Genomic DNA, 22,785 nt, shown 5'->3' with positions numbered 1-22,785 from the left:
TATATATATATGTACTTACACACATTTATTTTGTCAGTCAACAATACTTTATTCGATTAAAAAAACAAAATCATAAAAAAATAAGTAATTATATTTCTAAAAATGATAAGATCTACTACAACGTACAATGTTATTTAAAAAGGTAAACCGGCAGCGCTAATTTCTCGGTCCTTCAGAGTTTGTAAAAAAAAATAAGAGCAGGTCTACATAATCTAAAATGATATGCTTTCAGAATGAGTAAACGATGCATCTTCGAATAGTAAACATAAAACGTACAGAAGAAAGTAAACTGTGGCAGGGATTGTTGGTAAAGTTCATCGCATTGGGTTAACGCTCCCTCCCAGGATACCCAACGGTCCCTCCCAGGACAACAACGGTCCCTCCCAGAATACCCCAATGGGAAACTCAGCATAGTGCATTTGAAACCAGTTCTGACTCTCAGCAGTAGTGATCTTTCCCATTCGTTCGGAATATACAGTAAATAAGCCTCACAACCAAGAGTGGTCTCTAGACGAATATACTCTCTGTTAGCTTTGCTAATTTCTTAGAATCTCTTTGGGAGCACCTATCGCCCATAAATAAGCACCTCAGCCAAGTTTTGTCATGTTTAGGTATGTTATTGTAGTTAGTAAATAAAGGTGGGTAAAACACTTTTTACCGTAACAAAAAAACTGTAAATACTCAGCCACGGATTGCAAATTAAACAGTCCATAACCATCAGCTGGCTAAATGATGCCTGAGGATTGCACCATAACATCAAGGGTGCCAATTTGATGCAATACGCCACGTAGTTGAGACACAGTTCCAAGTGGCATACAAAATTGGGGCAACTGGGTGGTTGAGATAAAGGTCAGTGGCAAAAACGATTTTCTTCAGTCTGGATGGAGGTAACATTACTGAATCCCCAGACCTCTGTGCCATACACATATTAGGCTCAGTCTGTGGCTCTTGATCCCATAGGCCATGATGTGGGATTTAGAATAATTGAGATCCATGTCTAGACCTCTCATAAAATTTGCTAAGTTCTGTAACAGATGCGCAATGCTCTTGGGAATTCGAGCTAAAAGTACAAACAAGCTACTAGCTTTGTGAGAGGCAGCTACATGAAGGCTGCCAGGCCTTGTATAAGTCACTAGAATACAAGACCTCTACATGCAAGACAAGCCTGGTTGCCACATTTTAGATCAACTCAATTTTGCCCATTAGAAACGGTGAGTGCAAACAGTGTCCATAGTCCAGTCTCAAGGAGACTACTGCCCAGGTAACAGTATTTTGGCAAGCAATAGGGGGAGGTTCATAAAGGAGCAAAAAAAGTGTGTTGATTTTACTAAAATTATATATATTTACTTAAGGGCAGTGGGCTCACTTCAGCCATTGTTTTAAGTTCCCTGTGAGTGATGGCATTGTGTGCTTTCACAAGGAGCACATTCACACGCAAAGGTGTTCACTCAAGTGACACGGATGGCTATGCCAACTGCTTGAGGCTAAAAAAATCTATGCTTTTTCGCAAATGCTTTTTTATTTTAAGATTGATGAGAACTGTCAGCTTGCCAAACAATAAAGTTTAGCAAAAACCATGAAAAAAACATTTTTTTTCAATGCTTGCTCAAAATTGTAATTTCCTCACTGTACCATGTGGCCTTTGAGTAGATGTGATTAAATGCAAAAGCTTAATTAGAGACCACATAATCAACAGCAGTCAGGATCCAAGTATTAAATACTATGGCACTGGCTCAACATCAGAGGCACGGTGAACATCAGTTTTAATAATGCGAGCATTAGGTTGGTTTCAGTGAACTTAATGAAGCACTGCTTATTATTGGTTGCTGCTCTATGCAGAACAGGTTGAAGAGCTCAAGTGTGAACGAAAAAGATATGGCTGAGTGTTCCTACCATGGCAACGAATCATCTGTATCACCAGGATATTATGTACGTTTGAGAGGATAAGATCAAGGTTTTAGCCTGGTAGGTGAGTAGACCTCACACAAGTTGATTAAGGCCTAGTATAGAGCAGTTGTCTAAGACGTTTTCAACTTCAGAGAGGTTGAGGTCCTCTACCCATTAAATTAATTTGCCTAAAAACAAAAAATTGGATGCTTGAAGTACTGAAAAGGCAATTTTTGTTATAGTGCTTTGTGCCAGTGTGACGGCAGGTGAACACAAGAAATATGACAATCATGTTTGCTTATGATAGTTATCAATACTGAAAAGGCAATCAAGAAGGCAATGTAGGCAGAAAACGAAACAATACCACAGCTCTGTCCGCTGTGGACAACAGAAAATTACAAGTGAGTGGTGAGGTATGTTGTGGATTCGCAGTGTGCTGAAAAGAGGGGAGGAGTGATGGACTACACCTGCAACCTTGGAGCTAACTCTTAAAGAGTTGCCAAATACCACTTGCTGAGTTGGCATTATTCCAGCATGTTGATAATTGACACAATAGTCCTTACAGTGGCTGTATGCTTACCAACTTTCTCGTATATTGATTATCTCACTATATTATCACCCTCACATTGGAACAATAATGATGTCACAAACACTAATAGTGATTTGTAAAACACATCACTTTTGACTTCTTTGTACCAAGACACCACCACATTAATAAAGTATAACATACATATGGTCAGTTGACGGCCTTCATTATTTAACCCTTTCGCTGCTAAGCCTCTTCCCGTGCTAAGCCTGCTTTTGGCTATTTGGGGTAGTTTGCGTTTAGGCCCCTGCAACTTTTTGTCCACACAAGGTATCCACTGCAAATTTGCATCCTTTTCTTCCAACATCCTGAGGATTTTAAAGGTGCCCAGGGTTTGAGGATTCCCTGGTGGGGAACCAGAAATTCGGCAAAATACAGAAACATTTTGGGGGTTGTCTGAAAAATTGGGAAAGCATCTGTTTTTTTCACTGCAAATGGTATCAGCGAAGGTTTTGTGGTGCTGAAATCACCATCTTCACAGCTTTTCAGGGAAAGGCAAACTTTTGTCAGAAAACCACATTTTTTAGACAGTTTTCGTATTTTACTGAGACATAGCTTATTTGTACTACTTTTTATGCTTTTAAAGTCTTCCACTGTAATGGAGCACGCCAGAATCTGGAGCCCCATGTAAATGTGATGAATTCTCAACACAGGACACGTTGCACTTTATGATGTTTTGCAGTTTTTTAGGGAGCCAAGAAACAAATATTTAGTACCTGTTTTAAAGGATGCCGGTTTTATTCAAGTCAGGCTTGCCCTGTTGTACTTACAGTCTTTAGGTAATATCTTCATCACATACTCTGTGGCTAGCTTTTTAGTAGCTGCATTTAGAATCAAGTCGAGGTTTAAAAAGGGTAACGTTGTAACAGGATTGTTGACATCTTTGTTCCGTTATTCATGACTGTCTAAAGTGTTGCACATCCTGAAGATCTGTATGTACTTTTTTTAAATTGTAAATATTACTGCGTTTTTATTGGCTTTTATGATTTTAACCAAATCGAATAAAGTGTATTTTGAACTTGAACTTGAAGTCTTCCAGTGAGAGGTTGAAATTGGTGTGAAAGCAATAATGGATTCCCGAAAACTATACATTTCGGAAAAGTACACAAAATTCTAAATTTAGCAAGGGGTCATTTGTGGAAATCCTTCAATGTTTTCCTACAGAAACTAACAGTTGAAGTAAAAAAATACTGAAATTGAGTTGAAAAATACAGCTGTTTGTGCCAACGTTTTCACCTATAACTGCTTCTAACTATGGGACATTTTTTAAAGGAATATACTGTTACGTTCGGTGGACCCTTCTGGTTGTGGTGATATATAGAACTTGTAGGTTCACCAAGAACCTGAGATATCCATAGCCAATAACTGAGCTGGGCTTTGCAATGGGTTTTCATTGTGCACAGGGTATATAGCAATGCATTTGGTAAAATTTAAAGAGGGAAAAATAGATATTAGGGACACCTATGTATTTCCTAAATGGGAACAAAGTATAGAGTTTAGCAGCAGTAGTTACTTGCATATCTCCAAAATTGTGGATACACATACTAGCATGTGAATTACAGGACATTTTTCAAAGTGACTTCTTTTGTACACATGGTCTTATATTTGGAAGGCAGAAATGTCTAGAAAATCAATAGGTAATACCACTTGTTCTACAATTCTGTGTTCCCCTAAGTCTCCTGATAAAAAGGGTACTTCACTTGTGTGGGTAGGCCTAGTGCCTGTGACAGGAAACGGCCCTAAACACAACATGAACGTATATCAAATTTTTCTAATGAAAACAGACCTTTTTTTCGCGATGTGCCTTGCTTTGAATTCAGGACCCTAGCTCAGCCGGCACATGGGGAAACCTAGCAAACCTGTACATTTTTTCAAACTAGACATCCTGGGGACTCCAGGATGGGGATGACTTGTGTGACTCATCAGGTTCTGTTACTTAGAATCCTTTGCAAACCTCAAACTTTGTCCACAAAAAAAAAAATCCTCAAATTTCTGCGATCGAAAGTTCTGGAATCTACATGGAGCCACAAACTTCCACCCACCCAGTATCACCCAAGTCTCCCGATAAAAATGGTACCTCACTTGTGTGGGTAGGCCTAGTGCCAGCGACAGTAAACTGCCCAAAACGCATCAAGGGTACATCACATTTTTCCAGTGGAAACTGACCCTTTTTCACAATGTGTCTAGCTGTGGATTTTGGAACCTAGCTTAGCCGACACCGGGGGAAACCTAGCAAACCTGCACATTTTTGAAAACTAGACATCCTGGGGAATCCAGGACAGGGTAACTTGTGGGGATCTACCAGGTTCGGATACCCAAAATCCCTTGCAAACCTTAAACTTTGTCAAAAAACACATTTCCCTCACATTTCTATGATGGAAAGTTCTGGAATCTGAGGGGAGCCACAAATGTCCACCCACAGAGCATTTCCCAAGTCTCCCAAAAAAATGGTACCTCATTTGTGTGAGAAGGTCTAGAGCCAGCAACAGGAAACGGCCCAAAACACAACTTGGGCACATCACATTTTTTCAGTGAAAACTGACCCTTTATTTGAAATTTGCCTTCGCTCAGCCAACACATAGGGAAACCTAGCAAACCCATACATTTTTCAAAATGAAACACCCAGGGGAACCTAGGATGGGGTGACTTGTGTGGTTCTCACCAGGTTCTGTTACCCAGAATCCTGGGCAAACCTCAAACTTTGTCCCAAAAACCCATTTTCCTCACTTTTCTGCGATGTAAAGTTCTGGAATCTGCAGGGAGCCACAAACTTCCACCCACCCAGCATTCCTGCCCCCCCCCCCCTCAAGTCTCCTGATAAAAATTGTACCTCTCCCTTGTGTGGGTAGGCCAAGTGCCCACGACGGAAACACCACAAAACGTACTGTGGAGACTTCAAAATTATTGATCCGAAGAGTCGCCTGCTTTTTTGGTCCCAGCCCATCTAGGGAAACCTACCAAACACAAACATTTCTGAAAACTAGACACATAGGGGAGTCCTGGGGGGTGTGGCTTGTGTGGATCTTCCAGCATTTTCCTACACAGAATCTCCTGCAAACCTCAAATTTAGCTAAAAAAACTCACATTTCCTCAATTTTCTCTGTGGAAAAGTTGTAGGATCACCAGGCCACCACAAATGTCCTACCATCCAGCGTTCCCTCCCGATCTCCCAATAAAAATCGCAGCTCACTTGTATGGGAAGGCCTAGTGCCCGCAACAGAAAATGGCCCACACGTACTGTGGAGACTTCAGAAAAACGATCTGATTTTGCGAGGGAGTAACCTGTGTTTTTGGTCCCAGGCTCGGAGACCATTTAAGGAAACCTACCAAATCAAGAAATTTCTGAACACCCAGGGGAGTCCAGGGAGGTGTGGCTTGCATGGAGCGCCCAACATTTTCCTATCCAGAATCCGCTACAAACCTCAAATTTAGCTAAAAAAAAAAAAATCACATTTTCCTCACATTTCTGTGTGGGAAATTTGGTATTACCAGGCTGACACAAATTTCCTTCCACCCAGCATTCCCCTAGGTCTACCGATAAAAATGGTACCTCACTTGTACCCGCAACAGGGAAGGGCCCAAAACATATTTTGGAGACATCAGAATTATCTATCACATAACGACCTAGTTTTGCAAGGGGGTCCCCTGCGTTTTGTTCCCGGGATCGGCGGCCATGTAGGAAAAACTTCCAAATCCAGACAGTTCTGAAAACTAGTCACCTAGGCAGTACAGAGAGGTGTGGTTTGTGTGGATCCTCCCATAATCCCCTGCAAACCTTAACTTTAGCAACAAAAAATAAAATAAAATTTTTCTCACATTTCTGAGGGGTGGAGGGGGGGGGGGGGGCAGAAAGACTGAATTTAGCCAAATGTATTTAGAGGGAACAAAGGCTCTTGCCCAAGGGGCCGCTCCCCCCTCCCTGGTGTCTAGTTGTGGATCCCTACTTGGGGATCACCCTCCTGATTCATCCCCCTGAGCCCCAAGGCAGTTAAACTAAAACGAGCCAATGGGCTCATCTTTTATTTATTTTATTTTATTTTTGGCGTTTTCTATAGCGCTGGCCAGACCCGAGGGTATCGGAGCGCTTTACATTTAGTCCGGGAAAAACAGGTGCGAAGATAGTACAGTATAACATAAACAGGGTTCGTATAAGTTCATAGATTAGCATAGAGGTCTTCCGCCTGGGGGGCGGTTTTGAGGTAGTGTTTTCGAGGTAGTGCGAGTTCCATGTTGCGCTCTAGAGGTAGAGTTCGGGAACGCGCTGTTGAGGTAGAGGGTTTTTAGACGATTCTTGAATTCTGGAAAGGAGGGGGTAGTTCTGATGTCCACTGGGATGCAGTTCCAAATTTTTGGGGCGTTGCCGGCAAATGAGCGGCTGGCGGTTTTTTGTTTCCGGGTTTTCAGGGGGATGAGTAGTAGGGAGTTCGAGCTTCTGAGATTTCTTGATTGACCCGCTTACTTGAGCTTGGAGGCTAAATATTCCGGTTTCCCTGTGTGTAGGGCTTTGTGTGTTAGGCAGGCTGTTCTGAAGTTTGCGTGCATTTCCACTGGGAGCCATTTAAGATCTTTGAGTGCGGTGGATATGTGGTCAAATTTCCTTGCACCTGATATCATTCTGGCTGCTGCATTGAGGGTGGTTTTCAGTGGCGCTAGGTGGGATTTGGCTGTGCCGGATAGGGTTGCGATCCCATAGTCCAGTCTGGACAGGACCAGTGCTTGGGTGGCTTGTTGGAGATCTTTTTGTGGGATGTGAGGTTTGATTTTATTGAGGAGTTTCAGGTTAAGGAAGGCGCTTTTCGCGGAGCTCTTGATGTGGTTAGACATAGTTAGTTTATGGTCCAGGGTGATTCCAAGTGACTTTACTGAGTTGGTCAGGGTGAGATTTCCTTTGAGAATGTCGATGGCTTTCACCCATTCGGTCATTTGGGGGTTGTTGTCTTTGTTGGAGATGAGGAGGATCTCGGTTTTTCCTTGGTTGAGTTTGAGGTGATTCGATCCTAGCCAGTCTTGGATTTCCCTTAGAGTGTTGTTGAGCCTTAGAATGTCGTTATAGGAAGTAGCTTCTATGTAGATCTGTGTGTCGTCCGCGTATAGATGGAAAGGAATGTTGGCTTTCTTCAGTATGGTGGTGAGAGGGACCATGTATATGTTGAACAGTTGAGGGGAGAGAACGGATCCTTGGGGGACCCCTCTGGTCACTGGGAGAGGGTCGGATGTGAAGGATTTTATTTTTACTGTTTGGAAGCGGTTCTGAAAGAAGGAGTCAAACCATTTCAGGACCACGTCGTCCGCACCTACTCGTTCTTTGAGGGCCTTGATGAGGAGCTTGTGGTCAACCGTGTCAAACGCCGCTGACAGGTCAAGGAGGATGAGTATGCAACACTGATCCGAGTCAAGGGAGTTGCGGATGTCGTCTACTATGTTCAGGATTGCGGTCTAAGTGTCACTTTCACATGCGTGCTGATAGTCATTTCAGTGAAAGAAAATGAACAGTCTCGGGCGTTTGGGAAGCTCATTCCCAGCTCCCAAGACTATTAGGGAGTGGCAAAGGAAATCCCTCACTAGAGGGATTTCCTGTGCCGTGTCTTCAGCTGTGCGGGAGCCGTTCACTCACATGAGCATTTTTGCGTAGGTCAGCTCCAGCGTGTCCAACGCATCCACATAATAGACCTAACAGACATTTATACCTCTTGTAATTGTTTTTGCTTGTCTCAGAATCAAAACCTGTCAACCATAGCCGCTGCCTGGTATGTGCATGGTCTTTCCAACTCGAATGAGAAATCACATCACATTTCATACTCGATACCAACATGGGACTCTTCCTATTACCAAGCGTAGTGAGGATGCAGAAGGCAGCAAAAAAAGTAGCATTCAAAGTTTAATATGTTTATAGGAAATTAAAACTCAGCACCCACAATAGTATCTGGTACCTGACCTGTTTCTTGCATACACAAATCACCCCAGGTTCTTCACTTCAGTCAGACCTGTACACTCCAACAGCTGAGAGTGGGTTGTTACTTTCCATTCCAACCCTAGTGCTCTATTTACCTTGCAGTTCAAAATCTGTGGCAACCACCATAAAACAGTCTTTCATCTATTATCAAGAGCATTGATTATATATTGCTCATTTGTTAGGGATGAAGCACTGTGGAGTGACTGGCCATGCTACACTGAAAGCTACTTTTCAAGGCCATCTATTCACTGTGCTACTACATTTGAGGTGGGCCCATTTTGAATTCAGATATGTCCAAGCCTTCTCATATGGGAGAGCCTGTCAGGAGTCCCAAGACGATATCAGTACCGCAGAGCCACAAGTTAAACTTCTCGCCATCCCACGTAGTCTTCTGAAAAAACTCTATGGCAAAAGAGCTACTTTAAAAGGCATTAGAAATTAAGCAGAATTAGAATATGTAACAAACAAATTAATACATTTGAACCTCAATGGAAGTCAGAAGAAACCCAAAATATCTATTCAGAGGTTTTAAGCATAGGCGCACGCTGTAGATCCAAGAATGCCTTCCGATTCATCAGTACATTGATTCCGAGGCATTTGAAAGATTCACACTCAGAGTAGAACTAGCAGCAATCTAAGGTAGATGTCTACCTGTCCGCTTTGTGCCCTGAGCTGTCTCTAGAGTGAAAGTAGGCGTCTTAAGCTACCACCCACTAACCTCTACAGTGCAAAGAAAGCAGCATTGCAAGCCCTGCAGATTGTCTGCACTTTAGACTGAACATTTAGAAAGGCCTGTCCTCCCTCGTCAAATATGTAAAAGCACAGAAAGTACATTTGTTCCAATCACTTCAAAAAGGACATTCCTGCAATAGCTGGTTATCCAAAACGTAAAATATAACAAAACAATGTGCGTGTCATTGGGAAACCAGTGGTCACATTAACTTGTGGCCAACAAGGTCGTGATAGAAAGTTCTCTCAACAAATCTCTGAGGCCGAATGGCGGAGGAATAAAATACATACCTGTGTGTCCCTTAAATGTTGTGACAAGGCTGCAATTTTCTTGCTCTAGTTTCAGAATTGTGACCTGTCCAGAATGGTCACCTACAAACACATGCCGGGTCTCAATGTCGAATCTGACACAATCAAATTAAGGAATAAGACGCAAATGGAATAAGAGGGAAAAACGTTACATAGATCACCCACTTCAAAAAATAGAAATAACATTATTGCTATTTTCAAACTTACAAGTCAATATACAAACAGAAGCTGTAACAACAGTAATAAAGACATGTAGACGTTAAGAGGGTCTCCAGTTTACTGTCCACTGTACAGTGAAACTTGAGTGTTGCCAATATCGTACAGCTGTGCTCTTACAAAACACCAACGTGCAAATTAACCCTTCCCAATACCATCCCACCTCCTGTGCTTGGTCACAGAGATCTCTCATTTAAATGCTACTATATTGACAACGTACAAAACCAAGCATTTACAATGCAATAGGTCTCCAGCATTAAAGTTTGAGTTACATGCATTGTAAATGACAATGCTTTGCATTATTTTTTTTATCTATTTGCAATTGGTATATAAACATTGTTTGGGAATGGTTAGCTGTGAGGTTAGGTTAGAGGTGGTTGGCAATGAAACAACGCCTGTCACTACTTCCTGGATGGGGAGGAGGGAGTATAGAAGCCCATTTGGTAGTGAGATGGAGTGTCATAAAGCTAGGGAGAATATTTTCTCTTTCCGAAGACCATGACAATTGATTGTGCCAATGTTTGTTTTTAACTAGCCTGTGTGACTACAAAAGTTATCCAAACGTATGCAAATGTGCCAACCCCACTAAACTGAGGCATGTTTCCTGTGCATTACACGCAAAAAAAAGCCCAGGCCGATTCCTCGCCCTGCTTATTTCTTATTCAGTTTATTTTGTCCATGCTTATATCCTGCGAGCCTTTAAAGGTGTTAAGGCAGAACTATCATAAATGCACCAGGACCTTTTCAATGGGCAAGGCAAGGGTTAATTTCTTTCCAGATGTAATAATGGAGGGAGGTTTTTATTTTTCAGTTTAAGGCGATAGTTCAGAAAAAGGAGATTCCAGGGGACATTGTTCATCCAACAGCAGGTGGTCAACAATTCTATTCAGTCTTTATCTTCCTGGTTCTTTCTTGCCTCCCATGTGGCATTTAATGTAGGCTTTCCAAAGTGATCTAACTTCTGAATCAGTGGCATCATCTGTACTTTTGTGTAGTAGCCCATCTCTTTATTTATTATGACATTCTTCTAACACAGAGATTTAGTGTACTATTGTTTGATGTTCGACCGTTGCATACCTTCGGTAGGGTACCCTAACATGGGCACAGGGCTATTTGATAAGTGGTTCTGAAATTGCTGCCAAGCTATTATATCGGACTCAGAGCTACTAGGCATCACAAATTGCCTCTTCCATACTTTAATGCAATTTTTAGCTTTGAAACCCCATCTTATTCTCCTCAAGCTGCCCAGCCCTTCATAGAATCCTACTGCTTGCAGCTTTTCCCTTGGGTGCTTCGAGTTACTGATACCTATTGTCAAGGGGAAATACTTGCGTTCGCACCTTTTCAGTACGCAGTTCACTGCAGATTACTCCCAACTGAGGATGGACCCCAAAGGCACACAAGAGGAATTATTCGGTCACTGGAATTAGTGAGTCTAACAAAAACAATGTCTGTGTGGCAGGAAATGCCCCCGGAATCCCGCCGCGGCCGCACCGGAAGTCGGGCAAGGTCGCCTGTGACGGGGGCTGAGCCGCGTCCGGACCGGAAGAGGAGGCAGGCGGAGTAAATGCGTCTTGCGGCCCGGGGCTCATGTGAGCGGTGGAGAGCCCCGGGGCCGCCAGCAGGAGGTTGCGCAAGTGTTGCGGGGCTCCCATGACCAAGAGGGAGCCTCGGGAAAGGAGCTGGCAAGAGCCGCAGCGTCAACTCTGCGGAGGGGGCATGAGGCACATGCCCAGTGCCTGCCCCTGCCGCGTGCTGAGAGCGGAGTCCCCCAAGATTGGCCCAGTAAGTTAAAAAGGGCTGGGGGCTGTTTCGGTGCACTCGTGTGTGTGTGCTCGTGTGTGTATGTATGTGTGCGACAGCAGGAGGGGGGCTCGGTGCACTCGTGTCTGTGTGCCCGCGTGTGTGTATGTGTGGGAGGGGGTGTGCTCGTGTGTGTGCGCATGCGTTAGCGGGGGGAGGTGTGGCTGTGTGCCTCTGCTTCCAAGGAGAGGAGACAGGAGCTGGCCACAGCGAGCGCGTTCACGTGCGCGTGGCCCGCTCCATTCCCCAGCGTGCGGCCAGCACCTGTCCCCTCTCCTGGGAAGCAGAGTCGCTCACAATAGGTCTCTGGCGAGACCGCGCTTTGCGCGGTAACGCCGGAGACCTAATTACCCAATCTACCATGGAGGGCTCGGCCTAAAATATGACGATAGAGCAAATGTGCCTTCAAGGGATTTGTTTAACAATCTGTTTGGGTTATTTATAAAATTGAATTGCAGACCTAGGTAAATAGTGGCCTCTTCTCATTAGTAGATTGCAATAATTGGTATCATAACTTAATTACTTCATACATTGTTTATATACTTTTTAGTACCCTTTTTGAAAATACATAAAGTGAATATTTTTTCTATATACACCAGTTTCTGTGCTAATTCTTAATCTTTATGCTGTCCTACAGGACAATTATTGTTGATCATTGTGACTTTTTGCTCAATGTACGAAGTAATTAAGTTATGATACCAATTATTACAACCTACTAATGAGAAGAGGCCACTATTTACCTAGGTCTGCAATTCAATTTTATAAATATTCCAAATAGATTGTTAAACAAATCCCTTAAAGGCACATTTACTCTATCGCCCCACTATATCGACAAGACATTTCAGTGCACTTTTTCGGGAGTCATCTTGTAGAATTCTCATTTAAAAAAAATATGAAAGTCACTATTGTGAGGTACAATATACCCTTTACTTTGTTGTGACATATACACACACTACTGTTTTTGGGCGCACAAGGGTTACGGAATTGCTGCTCTATTTCCACAACAGAAGGAAGATTTTCTAAATGGTAAAAGCATTCACCTTGTATATAATCTCAATGTAGTTTGGAAGCAATCACCTACATCATACACTGCTAATCCTTTTTTCTATTCTATATACTGCCATTACTATATTGTAGGTACAGTTTGGACAATCAATACACCCATAGTTGTGAAACTATTGTTTCATGTTATAGTGGTATAGCTTTTGTAAACGCCGTTCTAAATGCATTAATTGTCACAGCTGAGACTAAGGTAAGGGATGCTCAAGTTATGCTAGGCCATTTTCTCTTTTTGCAAAGGTAGAAATCAGACTCTTTGACGACTGCGTATATTGCAATAATGCCCGTAGGCATTTGATTATTAATGTTAATACAGTTTTTCTACTGAGTACATGCACTTACCGCTGCTCACTTTCACAATGCTCCCATCTTTGTTCCACGGTCTCTACCATACGTGTGAAAGTCCTCCCAAATCCTTCCCTTCACCCTCCTACTCTTCTTACCATGGTATCTGATGTTCTTCCCACCCCACAAGTGCCTAGTCATTCGACCACAACCTCACATGTTTTTGATGCCACCTTGCCATCCCTACTGTAATCCTGTGCCTCCATCTTTCAACCCGCATATCCAAGTCGATCTCGAGGACCTGTTTACAAATCCGGGAGGACTTGGCCTGGCAGTCCGGGCTGGACCGTTCCCACCGGGAACAGGGTCAAGGCTGATTTGCATATGACTGGGTCTGTACTGAAATGGCTGGGGAGCAAAAAAACGATGGATTTAGGCCCAGATCTCTGTACTGGTGTGAATGTATGACATTGTTTTGCATTTTGTCCATCAATTGTTCTTTTTTACATTTGTCACCCCGAGTAGGGCGGGTATGCTCAGACTTGAGTCCCGTGCTCTCCATTCCACTGGGGTCAAGCTATCCTGGCTGATGGGTGAAACCCGGAAACCGGGCCTTGGATGCTTGTTTCCAGTCCAGGTAGGACCTGGCCTGGCAATTCGGACTAGACTGTTCCAATTGGGCACAGAGTAAAGACTGATTTGTATATGGCTGTGTTCAAACTGGAATGGTATGATGAGCAAAAAAACAATGGATTGAGGGACAGATCTCTGAACTGGGGTTAATGCATGACATTGTTCTGCATTCTGTCCATCAGTTGTTCTTTTTGCATTTGTGATCCGCTTGGCATCGAAGGCTGAGATCGTCCAGAGACAAAACTAGATAGCTTTGGTGACTAGGCCTGAATGACACCATTGAAAACAATGGGGTAGACCCAATAAGTCAAGAGGACCTGGGTAATTGTATATATAAGAAAATGGTCCTCGACACAATTTATGAAAGACAATTAATGTGAATATTAGTTTTTCACAAAAAACATATAATCAGATGAAATCTGAAAACAACAGGAGATGTATTATTAGCCTATTATGCTATAAATGCAATGAACCCAACACAACAGTATCAAGAGAATTTATACTGCAGTTTATTTACGTATTCATAAAATGAACAATAGGAAAAATAGAAAAGGGGTGCTCAAGTGATGAGAGAAGGAAAAAGCTGAAGGCACAAGGTTTAGAATAATTCAGTGCAACACAAGAACAATTTACATTGCACTCGCAAAAGCCTACCCATACAAATTTATATACACTATTATACAAGGGGACAGGGAAAATGGTATAGGCTTTAAGAAATTAAAAAGGGGGCGTAATCGTCGACATTTCGACCCTGACGCAATACGGGGAAATCACGACCTCTGCTGCGGGTCTGCATCAGGACAGAATTGGGGGGGGGCGAGAGGGAAGGGAGCACCTGTAAGGTAAGTTTAGATACGATTTAGATACAATTTCAGTCTGGAGGGGTTCTTTGTATGAAGGAGTTAAAAACAGTGTTGGGTACATTACCACGAGAGAAGTGTGGAGGTGTATCAGGCCAGATCAGTTGGGCGGGCCACCTGCGAAGGATAAGAACAAGGGGAAGACTGTCAACCCATCTCCAAAGGCACAGTCATCCCACTTCAAACAAGCCAAATACCAAGTATTCGGGCCGATTCCGACTCACCTATGACTGGTGTGTCCGTTGAATGTCAATTAGTAGGGTTGATTTAAAGAAGGGGAACGATATGAATCGTGCTGCATAAAGAAAAAGGGTGGATATAGGAGGTACAATACTTTCTCCAACTCCTCTGTAAGTAGTGGATCTGACTCTGAGCAACCGACTACCAGTGCATCTGCACAACAAGACCCCCAACCTGATTTTTTAGAGCAGGACCCATGGCAAGAGCAACGTGGCAGAGGCCGCCCCTGGGGTCGCTCCAGGGGACAGGGACATACCAACTGGAATCAGGGCAGAGGGCAAATGAATTGGAATCAGGGGAGAGCACGATCGGGGAAACAGCTTCAATTCCGACAGGAGTCGCATGGCGAAATTCAAACTCGCAAACAACACTACAGGTGGTAGAGCCCCAAAGTTTGGTCAATCAGACCAGCCCTTTGATCAATCTCTCTAATCATGTCCTGACTAATGATGAACAAAAAATCCTTGAGAAGGGTTTATCGTTTGTTCCGACGAATTTGCCGAATAGTTTCAATTTAAAATTGGAGCTTTATCAGTATTTTCGAAAAGTACGCTTGAAACATTTTTTCAATAAAATACCACGCCAGCCGGTATTTAGCAATACTGGTTTGAGACCACCTTCCACTTTTACACCTCCCTCTCAGATGATGCCACACAAAGTGTTGGCGTATGAACAAATCGTGATGGGGGATATAAACAAACTACTGATGGATAAGAAATATGTTCAATATAACGTTTCAAAACAGGAACGGACAGCCCTCCAAAATCTGAAGCAAAATCAGGACATAGTGATTAAGCCCGCCGACAAAGGCGGGGCTATTGTCATTCAGAATAGGGACGACTATACAAAAGAAATTCGAAATCAACTATCGGTGGCTGCAAACTATATGAAATTACCAACTAATCCCACCAAGGACATTGCCCTTGCCATCAAAGCGGTGACAGACAATGCTCTTCATGAGGGTTTCATCACAAAACATGAACATGAGTAACTTAATAACAGTCACCCTCGCCTACCAACGATTTACACCTTACCGAAGGTGCATAAAAGGCTTAGCAATCCCCCTGGGAGACCCATTATATCTGGGTGCGGTTCAATTCTTGAACCGCTTTGCAAATTTATTGACATCTTTATTATGCCTATAGCAGAGAACACAGCTTGTTACCTTAGGGATACTATGCAGGTGATTAAGTTGGTGGACGAGAAAGTATTTGATCCCACACAGGAGTTGTTGGTAACAATGGATATCACCTCCCTGTATACCAACATCCCACAACATGCTGCTTTGGAGGTAATAAGAACTGTTTTGGAGGATAGAATCAGGCCACATCGAGTCCCCACCAAGTTTATAATAGATCTTTTGGAAATCGCCATGAAACGTAATTTCTTTATTTTTGATGGAGATTACTTCATGCAGATAAATGGCGTAGCTATGGGGGCGAGTTTTGCCCCAAACTTAGCAGTTATTTATATTGATCAATTTGAACACAATTTGGTCCTCTGTGAGAACAATCCACATATAGAGAACATCACCCTATGGCGTCGTTATATCGACGACGTTCTTCTCATGTGGAAAGGCTCTAAAAATGATCTATTCACCTTTCATAACTGGCTCAATGGGAGAGATAACAACATTCAGTTCACCATGGAATGTAGCAATCAAGCCATACATTTCTTAGACATCACTATTAAGGAGGAAGAAGGCATCTTGCATACTACTTTGTTTAGAAAACCGACAGAGAAGAACACTCTGTTGAGATACTCTAGCCATCACCCCCGCAACCTCAGGGACAATCTCCCTTATGGACAGTTCCTGAGGTTGCGGAGAAACTGTAGTTGTAAGGTGGAGTATTTCTCTGAATCTTCCATTCTGATGACCAGGCTGGTGGAGAGGGGTTACCCTAGAAGTTTGGTAAAAAAGGCCCGAAAAAGAGCATGGTTTTGCCACAGAGAGGTATTGCTAGACCCTAAAATAAGGAAGGAGAATGATGATGAGAGGTTGATATGTGTTACAACGTTTAATCCAGGAGTACAGAGATCAAAAGGGTCATTAACAACCATTGGCATCTGGTGGCAGAAGAGACAGGTCTGCCGGATCCCCCAATGCATGCCTTCCGTAAGGGAAGGAGTGTGAGAGACTATGTTGTGCATTCTATGATACACAAAAAAAGTGTGGAAGCACAGACTACATTATGGAACCTCCCCACTGTGGTAGGCCACTTTAAATGTGGATCGTGCAAGGCTTGCACTATGGCTATGGAAACTAAGGAATGCACATATAATGATTACACTCATATTTTGCAAAGCCACACCAATTGTAACACCATGGGGGTAATATATGCCATCCTCTGCCCCTGTGGTTTCATGTACATAGGGCAAACTACTCAGAAGGTGAAAACCCGTATCCTGCAGCACTGCAGCAGGGTACGCTGTAAGGTGCAGGGAGCCCCCCTTGTTGAACACTTTGTCAAATTTAATCACCCCCCTGAGAGTCTCAGGTGGTGTGTAATTGAGAAAGTTACTCCAAACCCTCGGGGAGGCAATCTTGCTCAGTCCATTAGCATTCGTGAATGCAGATGGATGCACCTTTTCGATACTGTAAATAAGGGTCTGAATGAGCAGGAGGAAGTAATGAGGCAAATGGCACTAATGCCAAATGGCTGATTATCCCTCTAGAGTGGAACCCCTTGCTAGTGTCAGTATTTTGCATGACCGTATCTTCGTCCCCAATGATTTTTATTTTCCATTAGAATGTAATAAACAATCAATGGGGTCCTGATAATAGGTACAGCGTCTCATGTAATTGTTTCTATACATGCTGCCATTTTGGATAGAATGATGTTGTATTGTTTTGTCTGTTTCAACATCTGCATAATTGTTATTGTTTGTTTTTTGACACTTGATGACACGTTTCTAAATTAACTGGTGCCAAGATGTATTTGTATATTTGAATTTGTCAATTGATGTTCACCAATATCGACTATTGATGTATGCTCAATGCGTTATAATTTTCACACATGTTTTATGGAAATGTACGGTCCGATTGGGAACTGAATGGCTATGTTACTCTATCTAAACTATAGCCGGTGTCCATGCCATTAGTGGACTATGTCCCTCTTTTACCTCTACCCATGACTAGTGACTCTAAGGAAAGTAGTCCTTTCTTTATCTTCACACGTTTAGTCAGTAGTCCTTTGTTTATTCTTACGCGTCTAGCCTAATACTAATAGATGTGATTGGCGGCGCCCATCACGTGGTTTCCCCGGACGTGAGAGACGGGATGTGCCGTTCCTACTTTGCGATATCGAGCAACTGATATGGATTTTGGATCTTGAAAACCCACTTCGAGTACTAAATACAGTGACTTACGAATTAATTAAGGTAAATCATGCCAATACAACTGTGTCAGACACCTTTAGTGGCTGTATGCTGAAGTGTTATACACTTGCAGTGGCGGTATTCTGAGTTGTTGGACTCAAACCCCGGTTTGTTTGTTCCAATACAGGTCATTTCAAATAGACCATCCATCCTTGCCTTGAGCGACCGGCTACACGTCCACTGTGTCACCAGACCAGGGTGAGTTGCTCTTAGTTGTATTTGTGAGACCTGATTGTTCTATAGCTCACGTTGTCCCGTGACTGATTTGGTCCCCCCTTTTTCTTTATGCAGCACGATTCATATCGTTCCCCTTCTTTAAATCAACCCTACTAATTGACATTCAACGGACACACCAGTCATAGGTGAGTCGGAATCGGCCCGAATACTTGGTATTTGGCTTGTTTGAAGTGGGATGACTGTGCCTTTGGAGATGGGTTGACAGTCTTCCCCTTGTTCTTATCCTTCGCAGGTGGCCCGCCCAACTGATCTGGCCTGATACACCTCCACACTTCTCTCGTGGTAATGTACCCAACACCGTTTTTAACTCCTTCATACAAAGAACCCCTCCAGACTGAAATGGTATCTAAATCGTATCTAAACTTACCTTACAGGTGCTCCCTTCCCTCCCCCACCCCCCCAATTCTGTCCTGAAGAAGACCCGTAGCAGAGGTCGTGATTTCCCCGTATTGCGTCAGGGTCAAAACGTCGACGATTACGCCCCCTTTTTAATTTCTTAAAGCCTATACCATTTTCCCTGTCCCCTTGTATAATAGTGTATATAAATTTGTATGGGTAGGCTTTTGCGAGTGCAATGTAAATTGTTCTTGTGTTGCACTGAATTATTCTAAACCTTGTGCCTTCAGCTTTTTCCTTCTCATCACTTGAGCACCCCTTTTCTATTTTTCCTATTGTTCATTTTATGAATATGTAAATAAACTGCAGTATAAATTCTCTTGATACTGTTGTGTTGGGTTCATTGCATTTATAGCATAATAAGCTAATAATACATCTCCTGTTGTTTTCAGATTTCATCTGATTATATGTTTGTTGTGAAAAACTAATATTCACATTAATTGTCATTCATAAATTGTGTTGAGGAACATTTTCTTATATAGGCCTGAATGACTGCACATCTATTACAAGTAATAGGTATTCAGTATAAAGTACACAGCATATGAATAGACAAAATCTCACACGACATCAGGACAGTGCCAGGAATCAAGCTACTAGTGGACTTATAAAGGTCCCAACTGGGCATCATGTTTCCTGATACTAAGGGGAACAGACAGGAGTAGAGGATTGTTGTCTACACGGTGTATGACAGTGACATTTTGGAAACGTTTTTACATGCATTGTGATACTATTACGGAGTCTGTGAGACAAACCTCCTTCTCACAGTAATTTTTAATTGTCCTTAAGCCTTGAAAAAGTCTGAGTGGACGAAACATGTGACAGCTGCAGTGTTTTGGATTTCTATACCTGTGACTGTCATTTTGAAGTAAAAGAAGTACATAATACTTCAGTGGATTGTATTGATTTTTTATGAAACAATCGATTTACTCAAGACGAGTTGGACTTTTAAATTACACGGAACAGTGTGTGCTGGTTTGCTTGCTTTCTTGTTCAGCTGAGATCGTCCACCCTGTCGTTTAGAGAACCTGCCAGGTGCTGAACCACCAGGGTTACGCACTGCTGTTCCAGCCATGTCCAGAGACGCAGGGACTCTCGAAAAAGGGTCGACGACCCCACCCCGCCCTTCTTGTTACAGTACCACATGGCAAAGGTGTTACCCGTTAACACCTGCACTAACTTCCACTTGACAGAGTGAAGAAATGCTTTCAATGCCAGTCGAATTTCTCGGATCTCCAACAAATGTATATGGAGATGGAGACCTGTGTGCTGTGATCCCCACCTCTCCCAGATGGGGCCGCCCCATCCCAGAATCGACGCATCTGTCACAACTGTGAAATGTGGTTGGGGAAGGGAGAGGGGTCTGCCATTGACCCAATCGCGGTTTGTTAACCACCACTGCAGATCTCTCGCAGTTCCTTCCGAGATCTGGATCGCGTCGGTGAGTTTTTCTTGATGCCCATTGGAACTTCATTTCCCACTGCAGAGCCCCCATACACTACTTGGCATGCTTTACCAACAGGATGCAAAGGCCATGAGGCCCAACCAACAGCTTCAGAGTCAGTCTCTCAGAAATCCAGGATAGAGACTGCTTTGGCGGATCGGCCCGAAACTGCACTGTGTTCAGAACAGCTCCAATGAAAGGGAGCATCTGAGAAGGAGTCAGGTATGACTATGGCACGTTTATAGAGAACCCTAGTGAATGCAGGAGGTGTGTCGTAGTCTGAAGGTGGGAGATGACTGGCTGGGGCGAGTATGCCTTCAACAGCCATTCATCAAGGTAGGGGAAGGCTGACACCCTGAACCTGCCCAGATGAACTGCGACCACTGCCATCACCTTGGTGAACACCCGAGGGGCACTGGTAAGGCCTAAGGGGAGTATGGTAAACTGAAAGTGCTTGCGGCCAACCTTGAACAGCATGTAACGCCTATGGCCCAGCAGGATGGAGATCTGAAAATACGCGGCCTGTAGGTCAAATAATACAATCTAGCCTTCTTGGTCGAGGGCAGACAATACCTGAGCCAAAGTAAGCATCTTGAACTTTTCCTTCTGGAGGAAGAAATGGACCGGTCGAAGATCCAAAATGGACCGCAACTCTTTGTTCTTCTTCGGAATCAGAAAGTAGCAGGAATAAGAGCCAATGTCTACTTCTGAAACTGGAACCCTTTCTATAGATCCCTTGGCCAAAAGAGCTGCAACTTCATCTTGGAGCAACCTTAAATGATCCTCCATCAGCCGTTCCTGATTTGACAGAATGAGAGGAGGAAAAGATAGGATATGGAAAGAATAGCCCTTCTGGACGATCTGCAAGACCCACTTGTCCGAAGTTATGGATCTCCAGTGGGGGAGATGATGACAAATTCTTCCACCAACTGGAGTAGTGTGGTCTTGCAGAGTCAGCCTAGGAGTGCTTGGAGGCTGCAACTGCTTGGGGCTGTGTGGCCGATGACTTCTAGGCTCCATTCCTGGATCGGAATGCACTGCGTCCAAATTTATTTATTTATTTATTTATAACAACATTTGTAAAGCGCGAACGAAGGCCCAAGGGCATCTCGGTGCTAAGTAACTGCAATGTTTAGCCAACAAGAGGAGCTGAAGTTCATTGATTAAAAAGCCAGGTTTTGAGGTTTTTGCGGAACGACCAGAGGGAAGAACTGGTCTTGATTGAGTGAGGCAGTGTGTTCCACAGTTTCGGACGGCTTGGGCAGTCTGTGCAGGACTGTGGCTGGGGTAGGGCTGACATGGCTGGAAACCCCTTCCGTTGCCACTAAAGGGACGAAAGGAAGACTGGCCACGAGGAGTGGAGGAGAGGCCCAAGGATCCGGCCGTAGCTCGAGAGTCCTTGAACCTGACCAGGGACAAATCTGCCTTTTCCCCAAAAAGACGGGTTCCATCAAAGGACATGTTCATGAGATTAGCTTGGATATTGCCCAAGAAGCCAGGCATGGCGCCGCAAGGCCACCGTAGTCGAAATCGATCTGCCCAGGAAATCCGTCGTATCTAGGCCACACCAAATGGTGAACTTTGCTGCATCTCTCCCATCCTTGACTGCTTCTGAGAGTACAGCCCGGACCTCCTCCGGGACCTGTGGAAGCACTTGCGCAACTGTCTCCCAGAGTGAATGGGAGAAACGGCCTAATTAGCATGTGGTATTCACCGACTACATTGCCAGGCTGGAGGAAGAAAAGAACTTCTTCCCACATGAGACCAGCCACTTGGATTCCCTATCCGGAGAGGCAAAGGACAAGCACCCTGGGACGTAGAGGCTTGCACCGCTAAACTTTCTGGGGTGGGGTGTTGGCTGAGGAACTTTGGGTCGCCCGGAGCTGGGAGATGGAGACGTGCAATTGTCCTATTCACAGGTGGCCCGAAGGTGGGTCGGAAGTGGAAGCCCCTTTGTTGAAGCACCTCGGTCAAAAGGTTAGTCCTGATCTGCACTGAGGGTAGATCTAGTCCAAAGACCTCAGCTGCCCTCTTTACCACCATGGCATAGATTACCCACTCCTCCGTAGCAACAGTTGCCTCCAAAAAACCAGACACACCTGCAGACGTCTCGAGAAGTGATGGAGGAACAGCAAAACCACTGGAGACCAGAACACCTACAAGAACGCCATGACATAATACCACTAACTCATCAGATCCACCAAAACGACCTTCATCCTGGACAAAATCTTCGCCAACTCCAGCAACTCAAAAGAACTCTTCAGCATCATCCAGGAATTTATCAAACCCCCCAGCGAAGCCTCGGACGTCACACCCTGCCAGGACCTCTGCAACAAGCTCAGCTTCTGTTTCTATCTGAAAACCAAGGCCCTCTATGACAACTTCAGCGAACAGACTCCAGAAACCACCCCTTCCCCTAGCAACGATACCCAGCCCACCATCGCTGCCTGGACCCCCACAACCATAAAGAGCACTCACTCAGGAGCCCCCACGGACCCAAGCCCACCGCACATCTTCCACAGAGCCGCCGCTGCCATAGCGCCAGAGCAACGACACACCATCAATGCCACTTTCAATTCTGGCACTTTCCCCGACAGCACCAAGACCACCCTCCTCGCTGCCACAGGCGACATCTGCACGTTCCTCAACCAAGCCATACTGTGGCCCTCATCCTACTGAACCTTTCAGCAGCCTTTGACACAGTCTTCCACTGCACTCTCGCAGCCAGACTCAACGACGCAGGCATAAATGGAACCGCCCTCCACTGGCCCTG

The 22,785-nt window shown here is 44.0% G+C and overlaps 1 protein-coding gene across 1 annotated transcript in view; it reads right to left on the bottom strand.

Moving 5' to 3' along the window:
* Positions 1-22,785, bottom strand: part of WDFY2 (WD repeat and FYVE domain containing 2) — a 538,880-nt gene that overhangs the window by 193,207 nt on the left and 322,888 nt on the right. The window contains exon 6 of the mRNA XM_086935032.1: positions 9,447-9,559. Within this exon, the coding sequence (XP_086791158.1) occupies positions 9,447-9,559 (113 nt within the window). The remainder of the gene's footprint in view (positions 1-9,446; positions 9,560-22,785) is intronic.

This window comes from Lissotriton vulgaris, chromosome 8 (genome assembly GCF_964263255.1).
Source record: "Lissotriton vulgaris chromosome 8, aLisVul1.2, whole genome shotgun sequence".
NCBI classification, from domain to species: domain Eukaryota; kingdom Metazoa; phylum Chordata; class Amphibia; order Caudata; family Salamandridae; genus Lissotriton; species Lissotriton vulgaris.
Note: the sequence above shows the minus strand (reverse complement) of the source record. Positions and strands in the feature narration are given on the sequence as shown.